Below are 26,569 nucleotides of genomic sequence, written 5' to 3'. Positions count from 1 at the left end.
CATTGGTGGCCGTGCGGGGCGGAGCCGGGCGGCGGCCGGGTGGCCCGGCCGCAGGCGCTGGCCCGGGAGTCCCGCGCCGCGAGCCGCCGCGAGCCGCAGTCCCAGGCCGCAGCATGTTGCGCGCCGCCGCGCTCGCCGCCACCCGCCTCGGGCCCCGTCCGGGCTGTCGCCTGCTCTCCGCAGCCGCTACCCACGCGGTGCCGGCCCCCAACCAGCAGCCCGAGGTCCTCTGCAACCAGGTGAGCCGCGCGCTTTGTTCTCGGGCCGGGTCGCCGCAGCCCCTGGGCGGACGGAGCTGGGCGGGTGGTTAGCTGGGGGCCTCAGTTTACCAGCTGCGGTCGATCTTTACGCGCACCTTCCCCTTTCCGTCCTGAGAGCCTTTGTGCCCCTTGGCCGCCTCCGACAGTCAGTCCCATTATCTCGCTGCGACTTGGCACCCCCCTCGGTCCAGCCGCGGTGGCTCTCCGGCCTTCGCTTCTTCCACGGATGGTCCTCGGCTCTCGGGCCTCTTCGTCGCCACTGTGTCTGCGCAGGGTCTCCGTCGTCATCCACTCGGAAGACGCGCGCTCTTGAGTCCATCTTTGCAGGAGTTTTTGCCCTTTTCTTGTTCATCTCCTTTACCTCTTGACTCAGGCCTCATCCAAGGACGTTCAAAAGGAAAATCGAGGAGAGGAGAGGTAGTCGTGGCGTCCATGCCTCCAAGGGACTAAGGAATATTTTTTGATCCTTGAGTCTGTACAGTGCTGAATGCACACGGACGTGTACTGGTTTTGAAAGTTCCTTTTGTTTGTGCAACAAGTGCAGGTTGGCGAGCCCCCTCTGAGCTTAAGTTTCTTTTGTAAAATGGGAAGCGTTAGAGGCTAAGATGCCTTTCAACACTAGGCTGCAGCTCCTGTGGGCACTTGGTAGGTAATAACAGCCTTCCTTCCAGTTGTCTTTAATCCTTAGAACAGCCTTGTGAGGTTGGTACTGTAATTATCTCCATTTTACAGTTGGAGAGACTGAGTCACAAAAAGGTTTAGTGACTTTCCTAAAGACCCAAGTCGTTGGGAAGTTTGAGTTCACATCTATATCCCCAAGAGTAAGCCCCTCACTGGAACATTCTATGGTGTGTCACAACACTGAGTGGGAATGGAGGGACCACTGACCCTCTGACTGCTCATTGAGGATTCTGCAGGGCAGGCTCCTAGCCTGACCCAGAGCGATGCTAAAGGGACATCAGTGTGATTTTAAATAGTATTTCAAAGGGTCATTTGTAAAGGATTAAAAACATAAAATGTTCTTTGCATAACACAAGCCAAAAAATGCAGTGGCTGTTGCTCCCTTGACAGGCTGTTTAGGGGAGACCTTGAGGCTTGGAAGACTTGAACCTCAAAACTAATCAAGCAGAAATGTCCTCCAGGAGAGGTGGCAGCACCCGGAGGTAAGGTGTGCAGGTCCTTCTGTGCCCCTTCAGTTGGTGGAAATCACAAGCCCTGTTCTCCAGATTTAGTCTAATAGAGTGCAGTGAATTCTCCCTGAAGGATATGGAAATGACAACCCCCAAAACAGTGGCCTGAGAAGAGGGAGGGAGAAAGCAGGCGAAACACTGATAACATTTATCCTTCCCCAATACATCCTTTCCCAGTGACAGTATAATGGACCCTCCGTTCTTGTTCTGTAAAAACACTGCCCAGTAAAAACAAATGTTAAATTCTCACAACCTGTTTCCTGAATGCCCAAACTGATATGTCCTATTAAAGTCTTCAGTGGTTAAGACATCTCCCAGTGTGTTACGTATATAAACCTGCACCTCTCCTGCACTGTGCTTGGCTTAGAATTGCTGTTCAGTAAATATTTGCTGAATGTATAATGGTTGCTACCTGTGAAACTGTGTTTTCTGCATTGTAGGAGCCAGGGAAAGGGTTGCTTAATGGCAACCCAACATTTCCACTCAGAGGACCTTATTGTGGTGCAGTAACTTGGGAGGCACACAAATTTGAGGCCGGCTTGGGCAATTTAGTGAGACCCTGTCTCAAAGTAAAAATAATAAAAAAGAACTGGGGATGTAGCTCAGTGGTAAAGCATCCATGGGTTCATTCCAAAAAAGAAAAAAAAAAGAAGTTGGTACTGCAAAATATTTGGGAATTTACCTGTGCAGGAACAGGAATGGGAAATTAGCCAGGGGCAATGATCACACCAACTTGGAGGTTACCGTCTCCTAAGCACATGGACACGTTGAAACTGTCTACCTGGCAAACAGTCCACAGTAGAATTAACCCTCCCACCCTGGGGTTGGTGAAATCCCATCAGTCCTGGAGGGTGGGTTGGGGGTTGGGGCCAGGTGCCAGAATATCTGCAGCACTTCTGGGTAGATGGCAGCCCTTGAACTTAACTGCAAATTAACCCAAAGTTCTGGATGGTCTGTGAAGGGTAGACCTGTGAGGCATGCCAGGTTTGTCTTGAACTCTACCCCTTGGGATCTCAAAGTGCAAAGGACAGTTTCTGCTTTTCACTGGGTTAGTTACCTGACTGCCACTTAAAAAGCACATGCTGTCAGGGTCATCCGTGCTGAAAACCACACAGCATTTGCTCACTTACTCTTGGAAAATAATGTCTTCCCAGGAAGTGGATTTCCTATATAACGTCCTGAATTCTTTCATGAATAAAACCTTGAACTGAATTCTCTCTGGAAAGTGCCTTGTCTCCTGAAATCCCAGCTACTGAACATAGTTTAACTTTTTATTGGTGACCCAGAGCAGATTATGACCGCCCATGGTCCTGGGATGTGGGGGCAGCAGCTGGGATGTCACTCTCTTCTGCATTGGTCAGGCTTCTGTCTTCAGAGTCCAGCCATCCTGCTTCTGGCCCTGCTGACTTGTGGCAGCTCCTAGGTCCCCACTGCCACCACTACTGCCACTTGATTTGTCTTCATTTGCAGTTTGTAATCTAATTCGCTGGGCTTAGAAAACAAGAAATCCAATCCAGTGAAGGGGATCTGGGTTGTCCTCAAAGTCAGCAATTCTAATTTTTTGGTAAACCTGCCTCAGGTTTCATAGGGAATGGTTAAGTCAACTGTGATTCCAGCTGTATTGAGGAGTCTGTTACTTAAAATAACTACAGATCTGCCTGTGCTATAAGTTCCAAGAGCAACTGTTTCTGAGAAAAGCAAGTTACAAAACAGAAAGTCTGTTGTCCCTTAGCAGGGATGCTGCAGTGCCTGCTTCGGTCCCTCTGGCCCCTCAGCAGTATCTGCAGCTCCTGGGACACAGTAGGTGGAACTGGGAGTCCCCTCTGCCTACACTGCAGCCACGTGTCCCTTTCAGCTCCTTCTAGCCCTGAGCTCTTCCTGCTGTTGCCCTTCAGTGCCAGAGCTGCTTCCTCCGGTTGCCTCAGCCTGTTCTTTCCTCTTCTCACTTGGTTGGCCTGTTTACTGCTCATTCTCTCTCCTCCCCAGGACTCTGCAGTTTCACCCTGTGCCTCTCAGCTAAAGCTTATCAAACTCACGGGGAATGAATCCAGCCTTTGCAAAACAGAGTGAGATGTTCTTATGAAAATATGTAGAAGTTAGAGTATTTGGATGGAAATGCTTCATGCGTGTTGCCAGCGATGCAAAATGTCAACTCCTAACCTGGCTCTGCTTCCAACCTCAAAGAGGAAGTCTGAACCTGGAGGACCAGCCCCCACCCCGCGCCTCTCTGAGAGTGGTGGAATTTAGCTTGTTTTGTAAATTGGGTTGGAGCCAGGGGGTTTTAAAGCTTTTGGCCTGAACTCTGCCCTTGGGGTTTTTTCAAGACAAGTTGCTGTGAAATTCTCCTCTTTTGGGGCAGAGTTTTTTTTGTTGTTGTTGTTGTTGTGCTGGGGTTCTAACCCAGGGCCTTGTGCTTACAAGGCAAGCAGTCTACCGACTGAGCTACCTCCCCAGCCCCTGGGGCAGAGCTTTGACCAAGGTGCTCACTGAGAAGGCTCCTGCCTCCCTGGCCTCTCCAGGGGGAGGGAAGCCATTGGGTCTGCTGCTAGGAGAAGGTAAGTGGGAACTGAGCCCGAGAGGACCCTTCTCCAAGGTCCCTTCTTCACCAGGTGCCCCTGGACTGAGAAGGGAGGATAGGCTGTGGAAAATCCAACCTGATTCACTTACGAAGAGTGACACAGCAAATTCAGGACTTGGAAAGGCTCACAAGCCAGGGTGTGACCCTTCCAGGGCCCTAATCTACATCAAAGGGAAGGAGTGGGACCTGATATCCAGCCAGACTGGCGAACCTCTCCCTTTCTTTCTTCCTGATCTTTGCAAAATAACGATGAAAACATTTTTTTAGGACAGACTAATTTAGTATGCTGTCCTGCAGAGAGCAACACAAAGAGGTGGCAGGCCTGGCCCTTGCTCCTGAGAACCTCCAGACCAAGGTGGTAATGGGAACCCCGTGGGCAGGTCCTGGCTGGGAGCTGCAGCTGTTCTCACACTGAATCCTCCCACCAGCCCCCAGAGGCACGGGATGAGGCCTCTTGGAGGTGAGGGTTTGCCTGGGGTCCCAATCTGGGGTGTGGACTCAGGATTTGTACCTATTAGGGTGGCTGGCGCAGATATCCATGAGAGGCACATCTCAGTTCAAGCAAAGGTTTATTGACAGAATCTGCCAGGCTGCCCCTCTGCAAGGCGCAGTAGCCTGCTGGAAAAAACTTCTTAACTATATAGTTGCGTACATTGGACTAGTTAAAAAATAACTCATCTGGATGTCTTTGTTGTGGTTTTGGTAGTTCGGGACTCTTTGGGGGCGGGCCTAACAGGAAAGTCATGCCTGGGTGGGCAGGTGCTGATTTTCAAAATGGAATTACTTTGGCTTCAGGACCTAACGGTACCAGGTCTTTCTGTCTTTGAGGTTGTTCCTTTTTCCTTTTTTTTTTGGTTACTGGGGATTGAAACTAGGCACTTTACCACAGAGCCACATTCTCGGCCCTTTTTTATTTTTTAATTTGAAACAGGGTCTTGCTAAGTTTCTGAGGCTGACCTCAAACTCGCAATCTTCCTGCCTCAGCCTCCCCAGCCACCGGGATCACAGGTGAACACCACTGTGCCCAGCTGAGTGCTTTTTACAACTTCCAGAATAGAAGAGCGTCGGGGCAGTGAGCAAACTAAGGGTGGAGACTGGGGAGTTGAGTTCCCACCTTCAAGACAAACCTGGCTGTGACGAGGCTGGAGTGGGAACAGGGAGGGGTCTGTGGAGTCCCAAAGTCTGGGTTCAAATCTTGTCACTGTCCTCACTCCTGTGTGACCTTGAGCCAGTAGCTGATCCCTTCTGTGCCCCAGTGTTCTCCTCTTGAAGTGGAGAGGGTGAAATTTACTTCAAGGTTGAAATGTTACCAAAAGCTTGGTCCTTATCCCCAGTGCCAGTACAATAACAAAGATATGGTTTTGAGAAAAGGGAAAATGAAGGTTTATTGTTTTGCTGGCAAAGGAAAAGCACAGGAGACTCCTGTCCCAGAGACTGTGGTTCTGCCATCAGGGAAAATAGGACTTTCAGAGAAGCTCTTCAAAGGTTTCATTCCAGGGGTGCCCTGACTGGGGTCCCAGGTCGCCCTCATGCTGTGTTGAAAATCACTAGGGTGACATCTCCTTCCTGTGGTGGGTATGTGCTCAAGGACAGAACTCCAGGTAATCTCCTTCCCCACCCTCAGGTTAGGGAGAGGGAAAGGGAGAAGAGGAAAAGAAAAACACATCCCTTTTAAAATAGGTGTCGAAAGAGCAGCCTGAAAATGCTAGTTGTTTCCATGATGTGCAGGTGACTGGGCCACCGTCCTCCTTGGGGCGAGGGAGGGAGGACCAACCCGACACCCTGCCCACTCCTCCAGCCTCTCCAGCCTCTCCAGCCTCTCCTGACCTTCCACTCCCTGACCTCACACCCCCCAGTGCTTCGCTGCACAGCGGGGGCTGCAGGCCACCTGTCCTGCTTGGACAAGCCCTCCTCTTTCAGCTTGAACCCTCCAGCGGCTCCCAGAGCTTCTCTGTCCTCCCCATTTACCAGGAGAAGGACGCCGATTCTCTGAGAGGGGGAGCGATTCTCTGAGAGGGGGAGCCAGGTGCCCGGGGCCCCAGCTGGGTGCAGTGGAGCCAACTTGAGCTGTGCCGTGTTGGAGCAGGATCTGCCTGGCTTTGAGCCAGAGCCCTTTTTGCCATGTCCACACCTCCCGCTGGATACTGCCACCTCTGCAGGAAGAAATGTGTCGTTTCCCTAAAGCTTATATTCACCAACTATGAAGCCACATAAACATGGTTCCCAGATCTGCTTCACGTTCACCCACATTCTCTTGCCGGTGGCCGAGAGCTTGCCTTGTGGGTGCACAGCTCTGCATGATGCTGCAGTGGCGTCCAGGGGTTGTGCAGAAATGCCCAGTTCAGCTGGGGAAAGTGACCCCTGCACGTCCCTTACCTGACTGCTCCTTCCAGGGGCTCCTGCCCTGTCATTGTGGTAGTACGGGGCTCTTACCCCTTGCTGGACTTGGTGCAAACCCCTTGAGCCCAGGCATGCCTCTTTCCGAAGAGGGTTCTACAGTGATCCTACTCCATGGATGAGGAAAGAAGGCTAAGAGGGGAAGGCCTTGCCCCAGCTGGCAAAAGTAGGAGGAAAGGAGTCCCGTTCACCCGGACTCTTGCCAAACAACTGAGATGGGCCACCCTCGCCGACCCTGGTGCCAGCCAGCTTCCAGGCTTTGCTCGGTGGCTTGGTCTTAGGTGTGATCACAGATAGACCCAGAGTAGCTGCAGGTGACTCCCTGGGGTCCCAGTCCAGGCTGGCCAGCTGGGTAACTGGGACCAAAGAGACCCATAGAAGAAAGCCTGGGCCTGTGATTCATTTGGACCAACAGAATTGGGGGCAGAAATGAGACAAGGCGATTTCTGAAGCTTGGCCTCAGGAAGCCTTACTGCTTTCACCAGAGCCTTTCAGAACACTCCCTGGGGCGACTAGCTGCCATGTAGAAGTCAGGAAGCCCAAGCAGCCGGGAGGTGCTCGACAAGCGAGCGAAGAGCCATCTGCACATCCAGCCCAGGGGACTGTGGTCCCAGCTGCCCTGGGACTGCGACCATACACCCAAGCCCTGCCCAGCTGAGTCCAATCAACGGGCACAGCTCTGAGAGATGAGAAATCATCTTCAGCCACCAAGTTTTGGAGCGATTTGTTACACAGCGTAGATAACTGGAACATGAGGAACATTCTGTTCATTTTGCAAAGATGCCAAGGCACTGGAAGGTCAAGTGACTTACCCAAGGTCACCTGGCAGAGTGGGCATCCCAGCTTAGATTCTCTCCAAGGCTTGCGCTTTCAACCTTGAGGTTACTGCCCACTGAAGCTGGTTCATAGTTCTTCATATTCGTGAGATATGTGTTTGGTGCTGGGTTGAGAGCTGGTCCTGAGAACTTCTTTCTTTCTCATCGTAGATCTTCATAAACAATGAGTGGCATGATGCTGTCAGCAAGAAAACATTCCCCACTGTCAATCCCTCCACTGGAGAGGCCATCTGTCAGGTAGCAGAAGGGAATAAGGTAAGAACTGGTGTTTTTATGTGGTTGAAATTTTACCATGCGTGTCTTACTTTTATAACCTAAAAAAGTCAATTACAAAATTTGGGTAAATGAACCGACAGGATTTCTTATAGATGAAGGTGCTAGATTGTATCTGGGTTTGAGGAGCCATGAAGTGTGGAATTGTAGATTTGGAAGGGACTTCAAGGAACCCTTCATCCAGTGTCTCTTTTTCAGACCCTGGAAGGTGACCGTCAGGAGGAAGATGCTTGATAGATAATAGTGGCATCTTGCTGGATAGAATTTGGGTTTCCTGAGATACACCTCTGGTGTCAGTTTGAACTGTATATACTGGTAGAAACTAAAAAGGTAATAGCATTTCAAATTAAAAGATTAGAATTTTAGTAAAGACATTTTTTAATAGAAAAGTCATTAAAATAATTCAAGAATGCCTTAGTCCTCTGCCTTAGGACAATATTTATATATAAGGTCTTGCCTCCTTTGCTGAAAGAAATGAATATTTTTCTGGTTTATAGGATCAACTGATGGTATATGTGTTTAATATAAGTGAACACTCTACTCCCTGCCTCCTGATTCACACCTCTCGTATGAGCTGTGAATTTCCCTGCTTCTCTAAGGAGAGGGAAGCTGGCGAGCCTCATTTGTTGGAGAATGCCTGTGGTTTTCGAAGGAATGCTACTGGAAGTGGGGAAAGTGGTCAGATGCTAAGCTCAGACCCCTGGGTGCCTTTCCCTCCCAAACTCTTTGGGGGATTTTGAAATGAAAAGTAGGAACAGCCAGGATTCTTGTTTGCACCCTGACCCTTGGCACGAGAGAGGAGTGTGTGATCCAGCCCTGTTGCTGAGGTCAGGAGCGCATCAGGGGGAGCCCTGGTGCTGGCCTGGCCGGTCCTGCCAGCCCTGGGGCTGTGCTCGGCCATGGCTGGGCGGCTTTTGGAGGCAATCATGCTGAGAAGGCCTGAGCCGTCTTTGTGGGTGTTCTGCAGGAAGATGTAGACAAGGCCGTGAAGGCTGCCCGGGCCGCCTTCCAGCTGGGCTCGCCCTGGCGACGCATGGACGCCTCTGACAGGGGCCGGCTGCTCTACCGCCTGGCTGATCTGATCGAACGGGACCGGACCTACCTGGCGGTGAGTCCTCTGCCCGCTTGCCCTTGTTTCCACATGGCGAAGGGATGATGGCATCTAGTGAACAGCCAGGGTCCACGCTGCTGACATCAGGATGGCGCAGGATGGACACCTTTGGAGAATTCCCCACACCAGCCAGTGGAGCCTGTGTCCACCTCCATGCAGCAGGTTTGGCCAAGAAAGGACAGTGGGGGAGAGGGAGGAACCTCATCAGAGAGCTTTCCCGGGAGAGATCGCAGGAGGGGCACCTCTCCCTCTGTCTTGCTCATGGTGGGTCCTCTCCCTGGCTGCAGAGGCCCTCCCCTCTGCAGCCCCCTCCCCAATCCATTCCACACACAGCAGCCAGACTGAACCTTCCAGAGGGCACATTGTACCACCGTGATCTTCAGCCTTGTGTGGCATCATACATCCCTAGCAGAGTCCTCAGTGTGGTCCATGAGACCCTGCGGGCCTGGCTCCCCCTCCCCAGTCAGCCCTGCTTCTCTGAGCACCAGAGCCGTTGGGCACTCTGCCCTGCGGTTGGGGTGAGCAGCTTTTCCTCACATTCCCACCAGCCTGTTGCCCATGGGCCTCCTGCAAACTCTTCAGCTTTTAGTCTGAGGTGGGTGTTTCTCAGACCAAGTCAGACAGTCTGGTCTTTTCCTTTTTAGTGATCTTAACTTGTGTGATGGATGCTTTGTGTCACGACTCACTACCTCTGCTCTATAAGATCCATGCTCACTTCTGTGTCCCCAGTACCTGGATCTGACAGAAGGCAGAAGCTTAAAAAAAAAAAAATCCGTGGAATGAATGAGTGAGAGGTTAATACCTTGCTCCTTCTGTCCCCCTTTCTCCTTCTCCCTCCTAGGGAAGGCTAGGGCCATGATCCAGAAGTGCCCTCGACTTTCAGTGGCCAAAGGGAACTCTCACTCTTGGTGTCCGTAGCCCTTGTCAGTCTGGGCCTCCGTGCTATGTGGCCACCTATTTGCCTCTTGTTGTTTCTGCATCATCTTGTCCCTGCTGACCTTGATGTCTTTTCAGGCCTTGGAGACCCTGGACAATGGCAAACCCTATGTCATCTCCTACCTGGTAGATTTGGACATGGTCTTGAAATGTTTCCGGTATGGCCTCAGGTTCCCTGTTCTTTGTTTTGATTGTGCCAAAAGGGAGGGAGCAATGTTGGGAGGCAGAAACAGAATCATTGTAGTTCCAGGGGACCACAGGGATTGGGGAATGCCACTCCATTTAGACTCCATCTCCTGGGAAAGTTCCTCACAATCAAAAGTTGTAACTTAGTCACAAATTCTGCTTCTTTCTACTTGAGTCACTTTGGCTATTTATGTGCTGCCTGGAACTTCCCCATTTTATTTAGGTTATCTGATGTGTTGCTTGCAGTTGAGTTGTTCATGGTTGTGTCTTACAAGCCTTTCTATCTTTTTAAGGTCAGTGGTAATGTCTTCTCTTTCTTTTCTTTCTTTCTTTCTTTTTTTTTTTTTTTTTCACTGAGCCACATCCCCAGCCCTATTTTGTATTTAATTTAGAGGCAGAGTCTCACTGAGTTGTTTAGGGCCTCACTAAGTTGATGAGGCTGGCTTTGAACTCAAGATCCTCCTGCCTCAGCCTCCTGAGCTGCTGGGATTGTAGGCGTGACCACCGTGCCCAGCTCTTCTTTCATGTCTGATTTTAGTTATTTGTGGCTTCTCTCTTTCATTCCTGCCAAAGTCTTGTCTTGTTTTGTTGATTCTGCTGTTTTTCCATTCTCTACTTCATCTCTCTGCTCTAATTTTTGTTATTTCCTGCCTTTTGCTAGCTTTGGGTTTAGTTTAAGCATAGACATCTTAGTGAGCAAGGAATAGAAGCTTTATTAGAACCCTTGGAGTTGCAAAGAACACAAAGTCCAGTTGCCCAACCTAGATGATAGAGACCCCAGTGGGCCTCAGATCCAAAATGCCCTTGAGCCCGGCTCGCCCCACCCCTTCCTTCATTATTTTCTTGCTGCACATGGCCTCCTTCAGGGCCTGACCATGTTGGAACCTGGCTGCTTAACTAACCTGCAGCACTTAATCTTGCCAAGACTAACTGCCAAGTTCCTGGGAGCTGGCTTTGAGTCTGGCCGCTGAGCAGGTCTGTAGGTGGTGGGGAGGGAGCAGGGCCAAAGAGTGGGGGAGTTACCCTTCAGCATGGGGTTGCTCAATCAGGGCCATCAAGCCTCCCAGGGTGCAACTGCAAAGGACAGATGCTGCTGGCATCTAGTGGGGAGAGGTCAGAGTGCTGCTGGCATTCTGCAGTGGAAAGACAAGCCCCATAGCAAGGAACTTCCAGCCTGTCAGTGCCTCTGCTGAGAAACCCATGCTGCAGGAACACTGGGAGGGCAACCTCGCAGAGCCGCTCCTTCCCGAGTTTCAGCATTATTCTCTGCGCTGATTATCTGAGGTGCGCCTGGACCATGTTGACAGGTGCAGGAGGGAGCAGTCAGGGAGGGATGGGCTTGTGTGGATCGGCAGCCCCCTGGCCATTTTCCTCCCTCGAGTCACAAACCCGTGTTCTGGCCTAGACCAGCTTTGGTTTTATGTCCTCTTTGACAGACCCCACGCCCTTCAGAAACCTTCCTCCCACAAACTTTATCTTTCCTGTATCTTTCATCTTTCCCTCCTACCACGTGACCATTAGGTACTGTGAATACACAGCTGGTTTTCCACCAGCTCAAACTTGCTGTGCTTTTCTGTCATGTGTGTCCCTGTGGTCTGGATAACGAACTTTACAAGTTGGGGGCCCAGCTGGTGATTTGTTTTCCTATGACCGTCCAGTCTCAGGAAGTGCCGACCATTGGAAACATCTGCCCTTTTCCACCAGATCTGATCCATGGTTCTCTGACACTCTCTATGGTGCTGGGACTGGTGACAACAGTCACCGTTTAATAAATCTGGACATTTTAGTGATTCCCTGGAGAGCTGGATCAAGTGGGTTGGAAGCAGGCCCCTGGAATTTGGCTTTTTGCTGTGAGCACCCTAACTGATTCTGAGGCTTCCAGGTTTAGTTATGTAGCTGGGTCTCAGTGTTCCTGGCCGTCCTGCAGGTCTTTCTGGGAATCGGCTACATGCAAGGGTGGGTGTCACAAAATCAGACATTGCTTAAAACTTGAACTTTTCTTTGTTAAAGGTATTATGCCGGCTGGGCTGATAAGTACCATGGGAAAACCATTCCCATGGATGGCGACTTCTTCAGCTACACCCGCCATGAGCCCGTGGGGGTGTGCGGGCAGATCATTCCCGTGAGTGTCAACCCCTCCGAAGGTCATCAAGAGGGTGGGGTGTGGAGATCTGGCAGCCTGGACCAGGCTTATTTCAGAGGGGCGGTTCCACAAGCGGCCTTGGACGATGGCCGAGGATGTTGGCTTTCACAAGCCACCCAGGACCTTGAGCAAGTCCCTTACTCTGGGGCCTGAGTTTCTTCATCTGAACTTGGGAATTAACCTCGCTCCCGCTCAGGGAGGCACCGTGCCAGCTACCTAGAGCGCCAGTCACCTGTCTGGCTCGGCCGTCTCAGTGGGGTGGGGCGGCATTTTTAGCCACCTGGAGTAGCGCTCTGAGGGGAGGTGGGTTTCGGGCGGCTCTTGTTTCCTGCAGTGGAACTTCCCGCTCCTGATGCAAGCGTGGAAGCTGGGCCCCGCCTTGGCGACCGGAAATGTGGTCGTGATGAAGGTTGCTGAGCAGACGCCACTCACCGCCCTCTACGTGGCCAACTTGATCAAGGAGGTTCGCCTTGTGTTCCGTCGTGACCTCTAACCGCACTTGCATGCGACTAACCCAGAGGGACTCCCTGCTTACTGTTTTGCACATTGGGCTTCATGGCCAGATCCCCTGTGAAGAGTGACAGTCTTCCTTTAATGGATTATGCATTGCCCACCAGGGAGCCCCACGAACAAGTTTCTTGTCTGAATCACTTAGCATTCCCACGCGGTGCCCATGCAGCTGGCTTCTGCACCCATGTGTCCCCAGCAAACTGCCTTGGCCTCTCTGGGAGGGGCTCTTAGAGCAGAAGGATGACTCCTACTGTCCTCTGGATTTTGCTTACAGGCCGGCTTCCCGCCTGGTGTGGTCAATATTGTTCCTGGATTTGGCCCCACGGCTGGGGCTGCCATTGCCTCCCACGAGGATGTGGACAAAGTGGCATTCACAGGGTCCACTGAGGTAAGGCGTCCTGGGACCTCACACTTGTAGTACAGTTGGCTCAAGCTCCCACTGTCCTCCGGGGCTACTGCTTTCAAGAGGAGGGCCTGGGTACCTCGTCAGGCTCAGCTCCCAGGACTTGCCTCTGAGCAACGCAGGCAAAGCCTGCGTGTGGCAGGAGTAAGGGAGCCGGTTGAGCCGCTGTGTCCTGATTGCCCCTCTACATGCTGCTCACAGGACCAGCATCCCCCATGGAGCAGGGAGGCCTGGCTGGTGCATGAAGCCCAGAGCTGAAGCCAAAGCCCCCTGGCCACGTCAGGCTCCTTGGGCAGCACTGCCACTGTGGGCTTTGGGAAGACATGAGTTCCAGTCCTGGCCTCGCTGTCATGACGGGCGGGTCTCTGAATGTCTGCGAGCTCAGTTCAGTTCCTTTGAGGGGCTGGGGGTGGTGTCCCTGTGGTAGTGACAGCATGGGCAGTGTAGTGGGAACATGGTGGGCTTTGTCCTCACACTCCTGTGTCTTCTTTCTGTTTTGTGGCACTTTGGGGATTGAACTTGGGCACTCTAGCACTGAACCACAACCCCGGACCCTTTTACTCTTTATTTTGAGACAGGGCCTGGCCAGGTTGCTCAGGCTGGCCAGGACTTGCGGTCCTTTGCCTCCCAAGTGCCTGGGGTCCCCGGCCTGCATCCCTGCGCCTGGCCTGAGCTCTTTCTTGCTGTGCAACCTCGGGCAGGTCACGTGGTGACTGAAGCTTCCATTTCCCCTTTTCTAAAGTGGTTTAAAGACCCTCACCCTCACCGGGTGGCGTGCACGCGGGTGAGGTAAATCTTTTGACTGCATGGCCCAGAGCGCATGCTCCACAGTGAGCGAGCGAGGAGTGGACGGGGCGTGGCTGGCTGCTGTGTGCCACATACGAGACCCACAAAGACAGGGCACCTGGTGATTCCTCAACACAGTCTCCTTGAAAGCAGCCCAGTTTTCCGAGGTCAGCTGTTTCCTACCCTGAAATCTCAGCTGTCTTCCTCACCTGACCTCCGAGAGTGTCAATAAATAGTGGAACGGTGGTGACCTTCAGACAGTTCCACTACAACAGACACCTCCATACACTCAGCCTGTGGATAGTGAGGTGGTGCGGAGGGCGGAGGTATCCCCGGTAGCGAGTTGGGGATACTCCGTTGCTTAGTCAGCAACCTGCCCAGTACTGAGAGGCTCTGTGGGGAAGTAAGCAAGTACCAAGAAGTAAGCACAGGGTGGCCTTGTGACAGGCTCGGGGAATACAGAGTTGAGAGGCACCCTGTCCTTGTCCTCATGGAATGTGTAGCCTGCTGGGGGCCACACTCCAGTCACCACGGCAAGGAGGCTGGGTAGAGTCTAACCCCAGTGTGGGTCCTGATCCCACATTTTCCAGCTGTGTGACTTGGCCACTCTGAGGCCCAGCAGTGATGTTTCTAAACCAAGGGGAAGAGTCGCACCTGCCCCAGGCCATTATCGGGGTTGGATTTAACATGCAGGCAGAGATTGGCAGCCCTTGGTACGTGGTTGTCATCGTTGTGGCCTAGGGGCTCGGGCTGGGCAGAAAGGGAGGGTGGGCTCTTTTGTAACCCATTGGCTTCCTCGAGTTGAGGGCCCTCTGTTCTGTCAGTAGAGAGCGTTTGGCTCTGTTCCCCACTGAGAGCTTGTCTCTGTCTGCGTTCCCCCACAGGTTGGCCACCTCATCCAGGTTGCTGCGGGGAACAGCAACCTCAAGAGAGTGACCCTGGAGCTGGGGGGAAAGAGCCCCAACATCATCATGTCGGACGCTGATAGTAAGTGGTGGAGTCAGCCCGAGTCCTGCTCTTCCTGTGGTCCTCTGCCCCCACCAGCTGGCCCTTCGGCCTCTCTCCTCCTTGCTGTGGACTGGCCCCTGTGTGCACACATGGACGTCCTGGACGTCCTCCCCAGAGAGCTTTCTCTTTCTGTCTGTCCCCCAACCTGGTCCCCAAGCTTCGGGAAAGGAGAGACGGCTGTGTCTTGCTCTGACCCAGGCTCTGGCACCCCACAGGTGTCCGCCCTGGGAGTGGCGTGGATGGGTTGCGGGGTGGATGGTGCTGGGGCTGGGGTCAGCCTCTCCTCACAGTTGCCTTTCCCCTGTCCCCTCCCCACAGTGGACTGGGCAGTGGAACAGGCCCACTTTGCCCTGTTCTTCAACCAGGGCCAGTGCTGTTGCGCCGGCTCCCGAACCTTCGTGCAGGAGGACATTTACTCGGAGTTCGTGGAGCGCAGCGTTGCCCGGGCCAAGTCTCGGGTGGTGGGGAACCCTTTTGACAGCCGGACGGAGCAGGGGCCGCAGGTAAGCCAGGCAGGCACTTCAGGGTGAGCCTGGGCGGTTGACGCTTGGAGACGGGAAGGTCCCAGACTCAGAGTCAGGTCCAAGTCTCACTCTTGCCCCTCTGGGGTGAGCACAGGACCACACCTGCCATCTCTTCCCTCGTTTCTCAGTTCTGTGGACCTGAGTAGGGGAGCCACATCCACATCTGAGGATGGACTGTTCTCACCGTGGAGCAGGGTTATGAACCTACCTTTGTCCCCCAGCCTACCTGGGGACTGGACCTGGGGACACTACCACTGAGTCACAAACCCAGCCCTTTTTATTTTACGGTCTCCCTAAGTTGCTTAGGGCCTTGCTCAGTTGCTAAGTCTGGCCTCAGACCTGCGATCCTCCTGCCTCAGCCTCCTGTGTCACTGGGATTACAGGCGTGCACCACCGCACCTGTCTTCTCTTTTTATTGGCTTTTTGAAGATATAATTCCCATGCTGTGGACCATAAAATGCACCATTTTAATTGTACAGTTCATTGGTTTACATATATCCTCAAGGTTGTGCAGCCGTCACTATTAATTCCAGAATATATTCATCACCTCCAAATAAGGCCTGTGCCCGTTAGCAGCCACTCCTGATTCCTCCCTCCCCCGGGCCCTGGTGGCCACCAGGATTTGTCCACAAAGGTGTTTTGCATAAATGAAGTTATGCAGTAGGTGGTCCTCGTGACTGGCCTCTCCCCTCCGTGTGCTTTCAGGCTTGTGGTGTCGGGGCCTGTGTCACAGTTCGTTCTGGCACGTGACCAGGCGGGTTCCCTGACGGGAAGAGACTGCACTTTGTCTCTCCATTCTTAGTTGATGGACTCTTGGGTTATTTCCAGTTTTTAGTTATTGAACGGTGCTGCTGGAAACCCCAGCATCCCTTCTTCTCTCGTTTTTCTTTTTTTTTTTTTGTTTTGTTTTGTTTTGTTTTGTTTTAAGTTGTAAAGTGTGTCTTTATTCTTGGGTTTTATGCAAATTGAATCCCACGCGCCATTCGGAAATAGCTATGTTGGTGTTATATTATAAGCATGGTATATAGTATTTTCATATTTGGCTTTATATTATTTTAGCTGAATCACTTTTACCATGCTTCTCCTTGGATGAAAGGTTAACCTTTTTAAAAATATATATATATTCCTTGTGGTTTCTGCTCTATACTTAGCCATTTGGTAACTTTTAAAATTTTTATTTTTCTCGTTTTTCTTTGTAGTTAATTATTAAGGTGATGCAAACTTGTGTAAACATTTAATTTTTTTTTTTTTTTTTTTTTGTGGTGCTGGGGATGGAACCCAGGGCCTTGTGCACGTGAGGCACTCTACCAACTGAGCTACATCCCAGCCCTAAACATTTAATTTTTACCACATTAAAAAAATTAAGATAAAATAAAAGGTATTGTGTCCATATAAAACTAAAAAAAAAAAGTATTTTCGGTAAAAAAAAAAAAAAAGACACCTTCTATGTCTGTTCTCCATAGGTGAGCGCACACGTGCACGCATGGAGTTATTCACTGTACATTTCACAAGGGTTATGTAGTCTGTATGGTCCACAAACTCTTTCCTCTCTGTACAGCGTATCTTGGGCTATCTCAAGTGTCAGACAGAACACGGGCATACCATGGTTATTGAACCATTGCCTCTACTGATTTATACCTACAATTATTTCTACATTTTACTTTTACAAAATGCTAAACAAGGTGAATAGCCTTGTTTAGTTTTCTGTGCATAAATAGAATAAATTCCTGAAAGTTAAATAACTATGTCAAAGGGGATGAGCATCTGGTTTTTGATCAATATTAATAAACCACTGGTCCGAAGAGCTGTGCCAGTTGATAGTCCTAATCATGTATGGAATACACCTTCATTGTTAATATATCTTTTTTTAAATTTGTTTTAATTAGTTATTTTTTTTATTTTTTATTTTTTTTAGTTGTGAATAGACCTTTATTTATTTACATGCGGTGCTGAGAATTAAACCCAGTGCTTCACACGTGTTAGGCAAGCGCTCTACCACTGAGCCACAGCCCCAGTCCCTGTTGTAATTAGGTATACATGACGGTAGAGTGCACTTTGATAACTCATATATAATGGAGTATACTTTCTCATTCTTCTGATTTGTTAATATATTTTATTCGTTTTATTATTTTTCTTGGTGCTAGAGATTCAACCTAGGGACTTCTGTGTGCCAAGCATATGCTCTGCCTCTGAGCTGAACCCCACGCCGTTGTATTTTCTTATTATTTAAAATATTTGCTGATCTCATAGTTGAAAAATAAAAACAAAGGGTTGGATACGCATTTCTCTGATAGCCAACGAAGTCGAACCTCTCTTGTGTTTTATGTTTCTCGGCCCTGGATGTTTCCTCTTCTAACCTGGGGTATTCAAGACCTCGGTCCATTTTCTAGTTGTCTGCGTGCTTCTCAGCCTGACGCCTCGGAGCGGTCTGAATTTAACCTTTCCATCACGCTGGGCTCCTTCTCCCACAGGTGGATGAAACTCAGTTCAAGAAGATCCTCGGCTATATCCAGTCAGGGAAGCAAGAGGGGGCGAAGCTGCTGTGTGGTGGGGGTGCTGCTGCTGAGCGCGGCTACTTCATTCAGCCCACCGTGTTTGGAGATGTGCAAGACGGCATGACCATTGCCAAGGAAGAGGTGAGGAGCTGGGGCCGGTGCGCTGGGGGATGCCCTGCAGAGGGAGGAGAGGTGGGCGGTTTGGGCTGGCATCTTGACAGTCACCCGTCCCCTGGCTTTGGGCCAGCTCTGAACCTAGAATGAATTATTTATAACTCACTTGTGTTACTGTCACTCTTCAGTGCAGCCTGTTGTAACTACCTGCTGGAGAATATTGGCACTCGGCAGGACAGTGACGTCACCTGGCCCTGCCCATGGCCTTGATACAAGCAGGAGGTCAGGTTACGCCCAGGGGCTGTCTCCCCCGCTGAGGAGGCTCTTGATGTCTCTCCTGCACACTCATCTGATCTCTGGGCAGCTCCTCTAAGTCGCACATTTCACTCTCTCAGTGAGTGCCCACTGTGCACTGGGCTCCCCGTAGCCGTGGCGACCCTGCCTCTGCCTTGTGGTGTTCAGGCTTGCGCCATTTCCCCAGCCCTTGGATCAAGGCCACGGATGCAGCCCCAGGTGGGGAACGGTGGTGCTGCGCCCATTGGGGTCTAAGTCAAAAGAAAACAAGATCGAAATGCAAAGCCAGGGTAAGGAGTCCAGCAGAGTTCTGCTTTCCCCCATCATGACTACTTTGATGTTTTATTTTAAACTCTCAATTTTCTGGAAGGTCAGGGGCGCCTGTGCTTTGATAGTACCTGGAGCATGGGAAGCCCCAACTCAGAATCCTGCCTCAACTGGGAGAGATGCTGGCCATCTTCTCCCACCTGTCTTCACACTCTTGCTTCCTGAAACCAGCCATGTCTTCAAGGAGCCCTGGTCCCTTTTAGTGGAGAACCGGATTCAGGGAGGAAGGACTCTGGCTGAGCTGCACCTCTACCAGGACTCCATCTCCTCCTCTCTGCCTTTCGTCCCTCTTCCAGTTTGCCTATTTCTGCTCCCTGTTGTCACAGATCGATTGTCACTTCAGCAGGACTTCTGTGACACCCTTCTCCCTACCACCAGTTAGGCCCCTTGGGGCTCCCGCACTCCTGCTGTGCCCAGCAATTACATTATAATCAGTCGGTTCCTTTGGCACTTGATGACATTTTGATCAGTTACCATCTGTTCCCCTTAATGGTCTCCCCTGCAAAGGCCTGAGAGCAGCGATACCCCACGTGCACTATGCACACCTAACTCTTAGGTGGTGGTTTCTAAACATCACGCTCCAGGCAAAGAAAGCAGAGATATTTGAAGAAACTGCGCATTCTGGGAAGAGGGCAGAGAAAGTGTGAGATAAACCTGGGGCATCTTGAGAGCAGAGTAAGATGCTGTGTGAAAAGCACTGGGTGCAGGGAAGGCAATTAGCCCCTGAGAGCGCCTCCACTTTGTGTGTCTTGACCAGGAAGGTCGCCATCTTGCTCTGGAACTGTTGGGTTATGACTGGGGCCTTGGTGGCTTCTGGCATCATATGTTCAGCGCTGTGACACTGAAGGGCTGGTTCTTTCCTCTTGCCCCACCCTCCACTCTGCTCTCTCTTCCCCAGATCTTTGGGCCAGTGATGCAGATCCTGAAGTTCAAGACCATAGAGGAAGTCGTCGGGAGAGCCAACAATTCCAAGTATGGACTGGCTGCAGCTGTCTTCACAAAAGACCTGGACAAGGCCAATTACCTGTCCCAAGCCCTTCAAGCTGGCACTGTGTGGTAAGAGCCTCCCATCAGCTCCTGCAACCCAGCGAGATTCTCCAAGGCCAACATCTGCTGGATCCCAGAATTTGGGGTTCTGGGCTGTTTCTCCAGACCAGGGCATGTTAGAGCCAGCTGGTAGATGGGATATTTTCAGCTATGTCCTCTTGAGGAGAGTACCCTTCTCTGCAGTGTAGATGCCTCTGCAGCTCTCCCTGGGCACGCAGATGGACAACTGAGGCTCCTTCCCTAGCTATGACAGGGGCAGGAGACCAGGGTCAAGAGTATGTGCAGTTGCAATTCTGATCTTAAAAACTTAGCACCTACTCAACACCCACTATACTTCAAAAAAACGAAATAACAAGTATCGGTGAGGATGTGGAGAAATTGAAACCTTCTTCCACAGCTGGTAGGAGTGGAAAAGGAACAGTTATTATGGAAAACAGTCTAGCAGTTCCTCAAAAAGTTTAGCATAAGAGTCAGCATGTGAACTGGGTGCGGTGGTGCATGCCTATAATGCCAGCAGCTTGGGAGGCTGAGGCAGGAGGATCTCGAGTTCAAAGCCAGCCTCAGCAACTTAGTGAGGCCCTAAGCAACTCAGTGAGACCCTGTCTCTAAATACAATACAGAAAAAGGGCTAGGAATGTGACTTAGTTGTTAAGTGCCCCTGAGTTCAATCCCCGGTACCAAAAAAAAAAAAGTCAGCATGTAGTCCAGTAATTCCACTCCTAGGTATATACCAAGAGAAATAAAACATATTTACACAAAAATGTGCACACAAATATGCATAGTAGCATCGTTCATAACAGCTAGAAGGTGGAAACAACCTAACGGTTTCTCAGTGGATGTGTGACTGAACACAGTGTGCTCCATTCTTAAGTGGAATATAACTCAGCTGTAAAAAGGAATGAAGTTCTGATGCCCGAGCTTGATGGGCCTGGAGAACACGGTGCTAAGTGGAGGGAGCTGGATGCCAGTGGTGTGGGTGGTCTGGTTCTGTTTATATAAACATCCAGATGAGGCACATCCACGAGGCCAGAAAGGAGGTAGTGGTCAGCAGTGGCTGGAGAGGAATGGGGAGTGGCTGTTGGTTGGGCCAACAGGTCTTTTTGGGGTAACAGACATATTCCAAAATCAGGCAGTGGTGATGGCAGCATGACATTGAGAATGTACTAATACCTTTAAAAGGTGCATTTTAAGTTCAATTAGAATTTAATGAGGTTTTTGAAAATTTTTTTTAGTTGTAGATGGACACAATACCTTTATTTATTTATTTATGTATTCATTTATTTGTTTGTGGTGCTGAGGATCAAACCCAGTGCCTCACACGTGCTGGGTGAGCCTCTACCACTGAGTCCCAGCCCCAGCCCTGATGAGTTGGTTTTTTTTTTTTTTTTTTTGTAGATAGACACGATACCTTTATTTATTTATTTATTTATTTATGTGGTGCTGAGAGTTGAACCCAGTGCCCTAGGCAAGCGCTCTACCACTGAGCCACAACCCTAGCCCAAATTTAATAAGTTTTGAAGTTGGAAATGAGAAAAACATAAGCCTACCAAATAATGAGCCAAAATGCTTGATCCAAATTGAAAGCTGTCACATGCACTGTTACTGATCTACCTGTGGTGGCATTAGCAAGGACCAGTGAGGCCCTGGCTCGGGTGGCCTCTTCCATGACTGGTTAGTTCCACGGTCCGGTCCATTTTCTCTCAGTAAGCCGTCAGAGCCGGGTTGGGGAGCCCCTGGGCAGAACACACAGCACCTCTGCATGCTCTTTTCAAATTACAGGGTCAACTGCTATGATGTGTTTGGGGCCCAGTCCCCGTTTGGCGGCTACAAGATGTCAGGCAGTGGCCGGGAACTGGGCGAGTACGGCCTGCAGGCGTACACCGAAGTGAAGACGGTGAGTGTCCAGCCCACTGTGCTTGGCCTCTCCAGCGGGCAGGGGTTGGGAGGGTCAGCTCTTACTGCTCTTATTACTTGTTTCTCACTTCAAGCCAGAGAAGCCACAGAAGAGGTGACGACCCAGCCCCTGGGGTCTTGACGCCCGCAGACTTAAACACGGTTGTTCTCTGGACTTCATTATCCTCCAGGGGATAGATAGTTGGAGCAGGAAGGGCCCCAGTAGGCTAAGCAGCAAGGAGAGGCTCCTAGGAGGAATGGGCTGGAAGGCATTGGACGTCAAGGGCCACACCATGCCCGCTGACCATCCCACGACAGGAACATGGCCTGAGGAGCTAGTCAGAAATGCAGAGGAAGTTTTAGCGTCAGTAACTTCTATCACAGCATTACCTCTAAGAGAAAAAGTCAGATGTAACCCAAATGTCCCCAAACCGTGGGTCACTCCAGGCATGCTTAAAAAAAAATGTCTCTGTAGAACATTAGGTATGGAAAACACTCACCTGTTAAAGTAAGGAAAGCAGAACACAAAGTAACAGGTACCCTGTATCAGCCCAAGTTTAGAACAACATGTACACATTGGCAAATAATCAAATACATTTATTTATCAATATAAAAAAGACAAAAACAAATACACGAAAGTATCCCCCTCTACAATGAACACTAGTTACACAGTTTAACCAGGAAACACATAAGCAAATGATACTTAAAGAAAAAGGAAATGGGCAGAACTGAGCTTTGCCCGGAACGGAAAGGAGAAGCCTCTGTGCAGCTACCAGGGGCAGGTGAGAAACCCTTCAGGGGCTTCCTAACGTACGAACAGCGCCAAGCCTGAGACACAGGCCAAGAGATGACCTATGTTCTCACAAAGGCTACTGGAATAAAATATGTATGGTTTATTGTGAAATGTTCCAACATGGGCAAGTTTGGGTACAATAGCATAAGGAGGTGTGGCAGATTGGCACACAGCTGCCTTGCTGTCCGCATATTGTACTTCACCTCGTCCCCAGCGCACACACTTCATACAGGGGGCCTGTGGGCAGCACCACAGCCACATGGGCAAGGAGTTTGCTGTAGGTTTTGGAGGTGACATTGCACAGGGAGATCCAGCTTCCGTTGATGGGAAGTGGTAAGTCTTGGGATGTGGGTGGTGCTAAGGAGGACTTGAACAATGAGGTGGCGTTGAAGCTGGTGGAAGGATGAGCGGGGCTGGAGCCTGGGCAGGGAGGGGGCAAGGACGTTCTGGACACGGCGGGGCTCGTGGGAAAGCTTCGGAAGCAGGGAACGTGGCTCCTCGGACCTTGCTGGTGGTAGAAGGCAGTGCTTCAGGGGGAAGGCGTGGGGCCGGACTGTGTGGGGCTGTGCTGCCCTGATGTGGGGTTTGGGCTCTCGCAAGAACCACGAGTGCCTCAGGGTGCAGTTTGGTGGTAGGGCCCTTGCCTGGCACCTGCCAAGCTCTGGGTTTAATCCCCAGTACCCCCAAACAAAACAAAACAAAAAACTCATGGGAAGCCATGGAAGTATTTGAAGCAGGGAGGAAAGTAAAATGACTCAGTTGACCTTTTTTGTTTTTTGTGGTCCTGGGGATTGAACCCAGGGGTCACAGGTAAGCCCTCTACCACGAAGCTACTTCCCTTTGTGGGGTTTTTGGTTTTGTTTCTTGAGACAGAAGATGATGAAAATGTTCCAGGGTCGCATGTGGTGTTGGTTACCCAAGTCTAAATATGCTAGAAGCTACCTACACACTACGGTGTATGAACTGTGGAGAGAATGGATCATCCGGGCAGGCGGGAGACGGGTGGAGAGCTGGTGGGAGCTGGACCAGCATGGGCAGTGAGGTGGACAGAAGTGACTCTGAGAGTAGACGCCTCTGGACACAGTGGAGAAACCAGAGTAGGAGGTAAAGGTGGTGCCCAGGTTTGGGAGCTATGAGGGAGATGCTGGCCGCCTGTGTGTGACAGGGAGCCTTGAAGTTCCTTGATTCCCTTCCGGGCTGACTTTGAGCCACCTGTGGGAATCCAGGAAGAGACATAGGCGTTTGGATAGATGGGTTTGCAGCTCGAGGGGCAAGACCCAGATTTGACGTCTAGACTCAGATGTCACTGGCCTTGTCACTGTTGATTGAAATGACAGTTATGGGTAGGGTCGGTAGGTGTGGGTCAGAGGAGTGGGAGGGCTAGGACTGAGCCTGAGGAGCCGCTGCATCTCAGATGAGCAGCAGGGCCCAGGAGACCCGAGATGAGGGATGCATGGCAGGCTCCAGGTGTCCATGATCAGACTGGAGGCCTCAGGAGCTGGGATGCTGGGGAGAACAGGAGGAGGTTTGGAAGACAGGCCTGGCAGGACTTGGTGCTGGAAGGATTTCCAGGTGCAGGCAGGAGAGGCAAAGCGATTGGTCCAGCTGACTGATCTGGAGCTCCCACCCTCTGCGGGCCCTGGCACCACCTGTGGTAGAGATGCCTGTGTTCTGAGGTTTGGAGATGCAAATGATAAGAGTAACAAACAGAAGACTCTGGGGCTGGGGGAGCAGCTCAGGGGTAGAGCGTCTCCTTAGCATGCCTGAGACCCTGGGTTTCATCCCCATCACTGGAAAAAAAACAATCAGGGTAGGGAGGTGTTCTGTTGTTCAGAAGAGACATGAGATCTGCAAGCAGGGGCTGATGAGAACATTTCTGTCTGGCGTACTAAGTGCTCACTTTGTGCCTGAGTCTGCGCCCAACTCTCCTGTCTGGTCTCATTTCACTCTCAGAGCACCTTAGGAAGAAAGTAGCAACCTCATGCCTATTTTACGGAAGAGGAGATGAGGCACTCTGAGGAGAAGCACTTGTCCACTTAGGGGCAGAGCTGGGATCCCCATCTCTGGAAATCCCATCTGGATCTGGAACCTTCCCACTTAACACATTGAGACCCCTGCAAGCTTACAGGCATTATTTCTTTCCTCATTTTGATTATTTTGGAGGAAAATATGGGTGTGGATTTGGGTTTCCCTACCTTGGTGTTGTTGGGGCTGGCTGGCTCTTGGTTGGGGGCGGGGACTGCCCTGAATGGAGGATATTGAGCAGTGTTCCTGACCTAGACGCCAGCAGTGCCACCCTCACCCCCCGTGACAATCAAAAATGCCTCCAGACATTGCCAGCTGTCCCCTGGAGGACCCGAACACCTTGGTGGAGAGCCCCTGGGTTAAGAGGGCAGATGATCTCGCACAGAGACAGTCCTGGAAGTCCCTGTGGTTGGCCAGGTGACCAGATGCTGGGAGTAAGAGAAGCCCCTCCTGCTCACACTTGGGCAGCACCCAGGCCATGCGCCTGCCAAGCACCAGGAAGTGGGAGGATCCAGCACCTTCTTGTACCCCTCTTACAGGTCACAGTCAAAGTTCCTCAGAAGAATTCATGAAGAACCATCCAGCTTCCTTCCTCATCCAGTGCCGGAGAGTCCCTGAGATCAGCAAGATTTCCAAGAACGACCCAGGCACATGAAAGGCTCAGAGGAAAAACACCTCCCAGGAAATCTCTCCAGTCAAAAAAGTCCCAGAATTCAAACTGATAAACAGGGTGGGCTGGTGGGGTGCGGCATCTGCAGAAAGCCTGTTTTAAACTTTAACAGTACTGCTGGCTTTGAGGGTGATTGCTTACAAAACCAGGTTCATGTGTTTTACCTTCTGTCTCTAATACACTTCTGTAACTTGCATTTGGGAAGAAAAAGTGAACTACTAGCACCCTGCTTTGTATCGCAGACTAAAACTCATTAAAAACTGAACTACTTTCTGCTCTGAGCCTCTTCCTCCATCTCTCTAACCCAGGGAGGTGCTGTCAGGCAGAACTGTTGTCCTCACTGTTGGTGTGTGACGTTTATCTCATGACTACCCCTCCACTCCTGTGGGTGAATGGCTTTGGCTTCACACATTCAATTCACAAATGTATCTGGCCTGTCTACCTGGGGCAGGTCTTGGGCAGTACTCAGCCCCTGCCTCCAGACAGGAGGGTGAGACTCCAGAAGAGAGGCTTCGAATGTCTGAGGTAGGTTCTGTTTTCAAAGTTCAAAAACTTGGTCAGACAATATGACACAGAGTTGTGCTGGCCAGTTTCACAGAAGACCAGCAAGCTACACACCATTTACTTCATTTAAGTGAGATTCAGGAGCCAGACTCTCCAGTCTCCTGTCCCAAACCCACTCTTCCTTCAGTCCTGGTTCCTGGCAGACCGTACTCTTGGTGACTGGTGATCAGAAGACTCCTTGGTGATGCATGGAAATCAGTGAAAGGGAACCGCAGATATTGTCACGTTCATGATCATTTTTGGGTCATGGATTCCTTTGAGAAATTGGGGAAACGTTTGACCCTGTCCTAAGAAAAGGATAACCACTGTCTAATTTTTTTAAATTATGTGATTCCATTTTTTCCATATTTTGTATTAATTATATAAATGGTGGGATTCCTTGTTACATATTTGCGTGGCCACAGTAACATCATCTGTCCTAATACCATTACCCAGTATTTCCCTTTCCCTTCCCCTCCCTCCTCGTGCCTTGTGTGATTTTTGCACATGCGTGTGTGTTGGGGGTGGCATTTATTAGTTGACCTCTAGCTTGTCTCACCCAGGCTAAGCCACATCCAGATAAACAATCCCATTCCACTGAAGACTAATTTTAGTTATTCAAATTTTATTTCATTCACAATTTTTGTCATATATATATACATATACTGTTACTTTTTTCATTAAATTGACTCCTTTTTTTATTTAAATATTTTAAAAAAATAAGACATCCTATTGCCATACATTTTTTAAAAAAACAACAATTTGCATTTAGGGGCTGGGAGTGTGGCTCAGTGGTAGTGTGCTAACCTAGCATCAGCAAGGCCTTGGGTTCACTCCCCAACTCCACCAAAAAATAATAAAAATAAAGTAAAAAAATAAAAATAAAACAGCATTTAAATGCCATACACAGAAAGCAATGGAAAATGATCAAAGCAGAACATGATTAACTTTAGAATAATTAAATCTAAGTAGCAAACGTAATTATCCTAGCTCTGTTCAGACCTGGAAGAGGGACCAGTCAGAATCACAGGACCCTCCCCTGTATGTGACTTCAAGATGAAGCAGGGCCAGGTCACTCCCTGAAAGATTCTGTTGTGCCCCGAAGAGGATCAGCAACCACGATGCTAAGGTGCAAGCCTATGGTGAGGGCACAGCTCTGAGCCTGCGCCCCAGCTGGCCGCGTCCTCCGTTCTACCCTGTGGCCGCCTGGGCACAGGGTGGAGTGGG

The 26,569-nt window shown here is 50.6% G+C and overlaps 1 protein-coding gene across 1 annotated transcript; it reads left to right on the top strand.

Moving 5' to 3' along the window:
• Nucleotides 1–23: 23 nt before the first annotated feature.
• On the top strand, nt 24–25,072 carry Aldh2 (aldehyde dehydrogenase 2 family member). Its single transcript, XM_047560971.1, has 13 exons — nt 24–239; nt 7,412–7,516; nt 8,502–8,642; nt 9,660–9,739; nt 11,778–11,889; nt 12,245–12,373; nt 12,695–12,808; nt 14,494–14,596; nt 14,936–15,120; nt 17,613–17,777; nt 19,270–19,427; nt 21,198–21,312; nt 24,669–25,072. Exons 1-13 carry the CDS (start codon nt 114–116, stop codon nt 24,699–24,701), a joined length of 1,566 nt encoding a protein of 521 aa, XP_047416927.1. The 5' UTR covers nt 24–113; the 3' UTR covers nt 24,702–25,072.
• The last annotated feature ends 1,497 nt before the right edge of the window (nt 25,073–26,569 follow it).

This window comes from Sciurus carolinensis, chromosome 8 (genome assembly GCF_902686445.1).
Source record: "Sciurus carolinensis chromosome 8, mSciCar1.2, whole genome shotgun sequence".
In the NCBI taxonomy this organism is placed as follows: domain Eukaryota; kingdom Metazoa; phylum Chordata; class Mammalia; order Rodentia; family Sciuridae; genus Sciurus; species Sciurus carolinensis.
The sequence above is the reverse complement of the archived record's forward strand: the minus strand, read 5'-3'. Positions and strand labels throughout refer to the sequence as shown.

Coding starts and splice junctions, on each gene's coding strand:
- Aldh2 (XM_047560971.1), top strand. CDS start 114: ATGTTGCGCGCCGCCGCGCTCGCCGCCACCCGCCTCGGGCCCCGTCCG. Junction 9,740..11,777: donor ATGGTCTTGAAATGTTTCCG/GTATGGCCTCAG, acceptor TCTTTGTTAAAG/GTATTATGCCGGCTGGGCTG. Junction 19,428..21,197: donor CTTCAAGCTGGCACTGTGTG/GTAAGAGCCTCC, acceptor TTCAAATTACAG/GGTCAACTGCTATGATGTGT.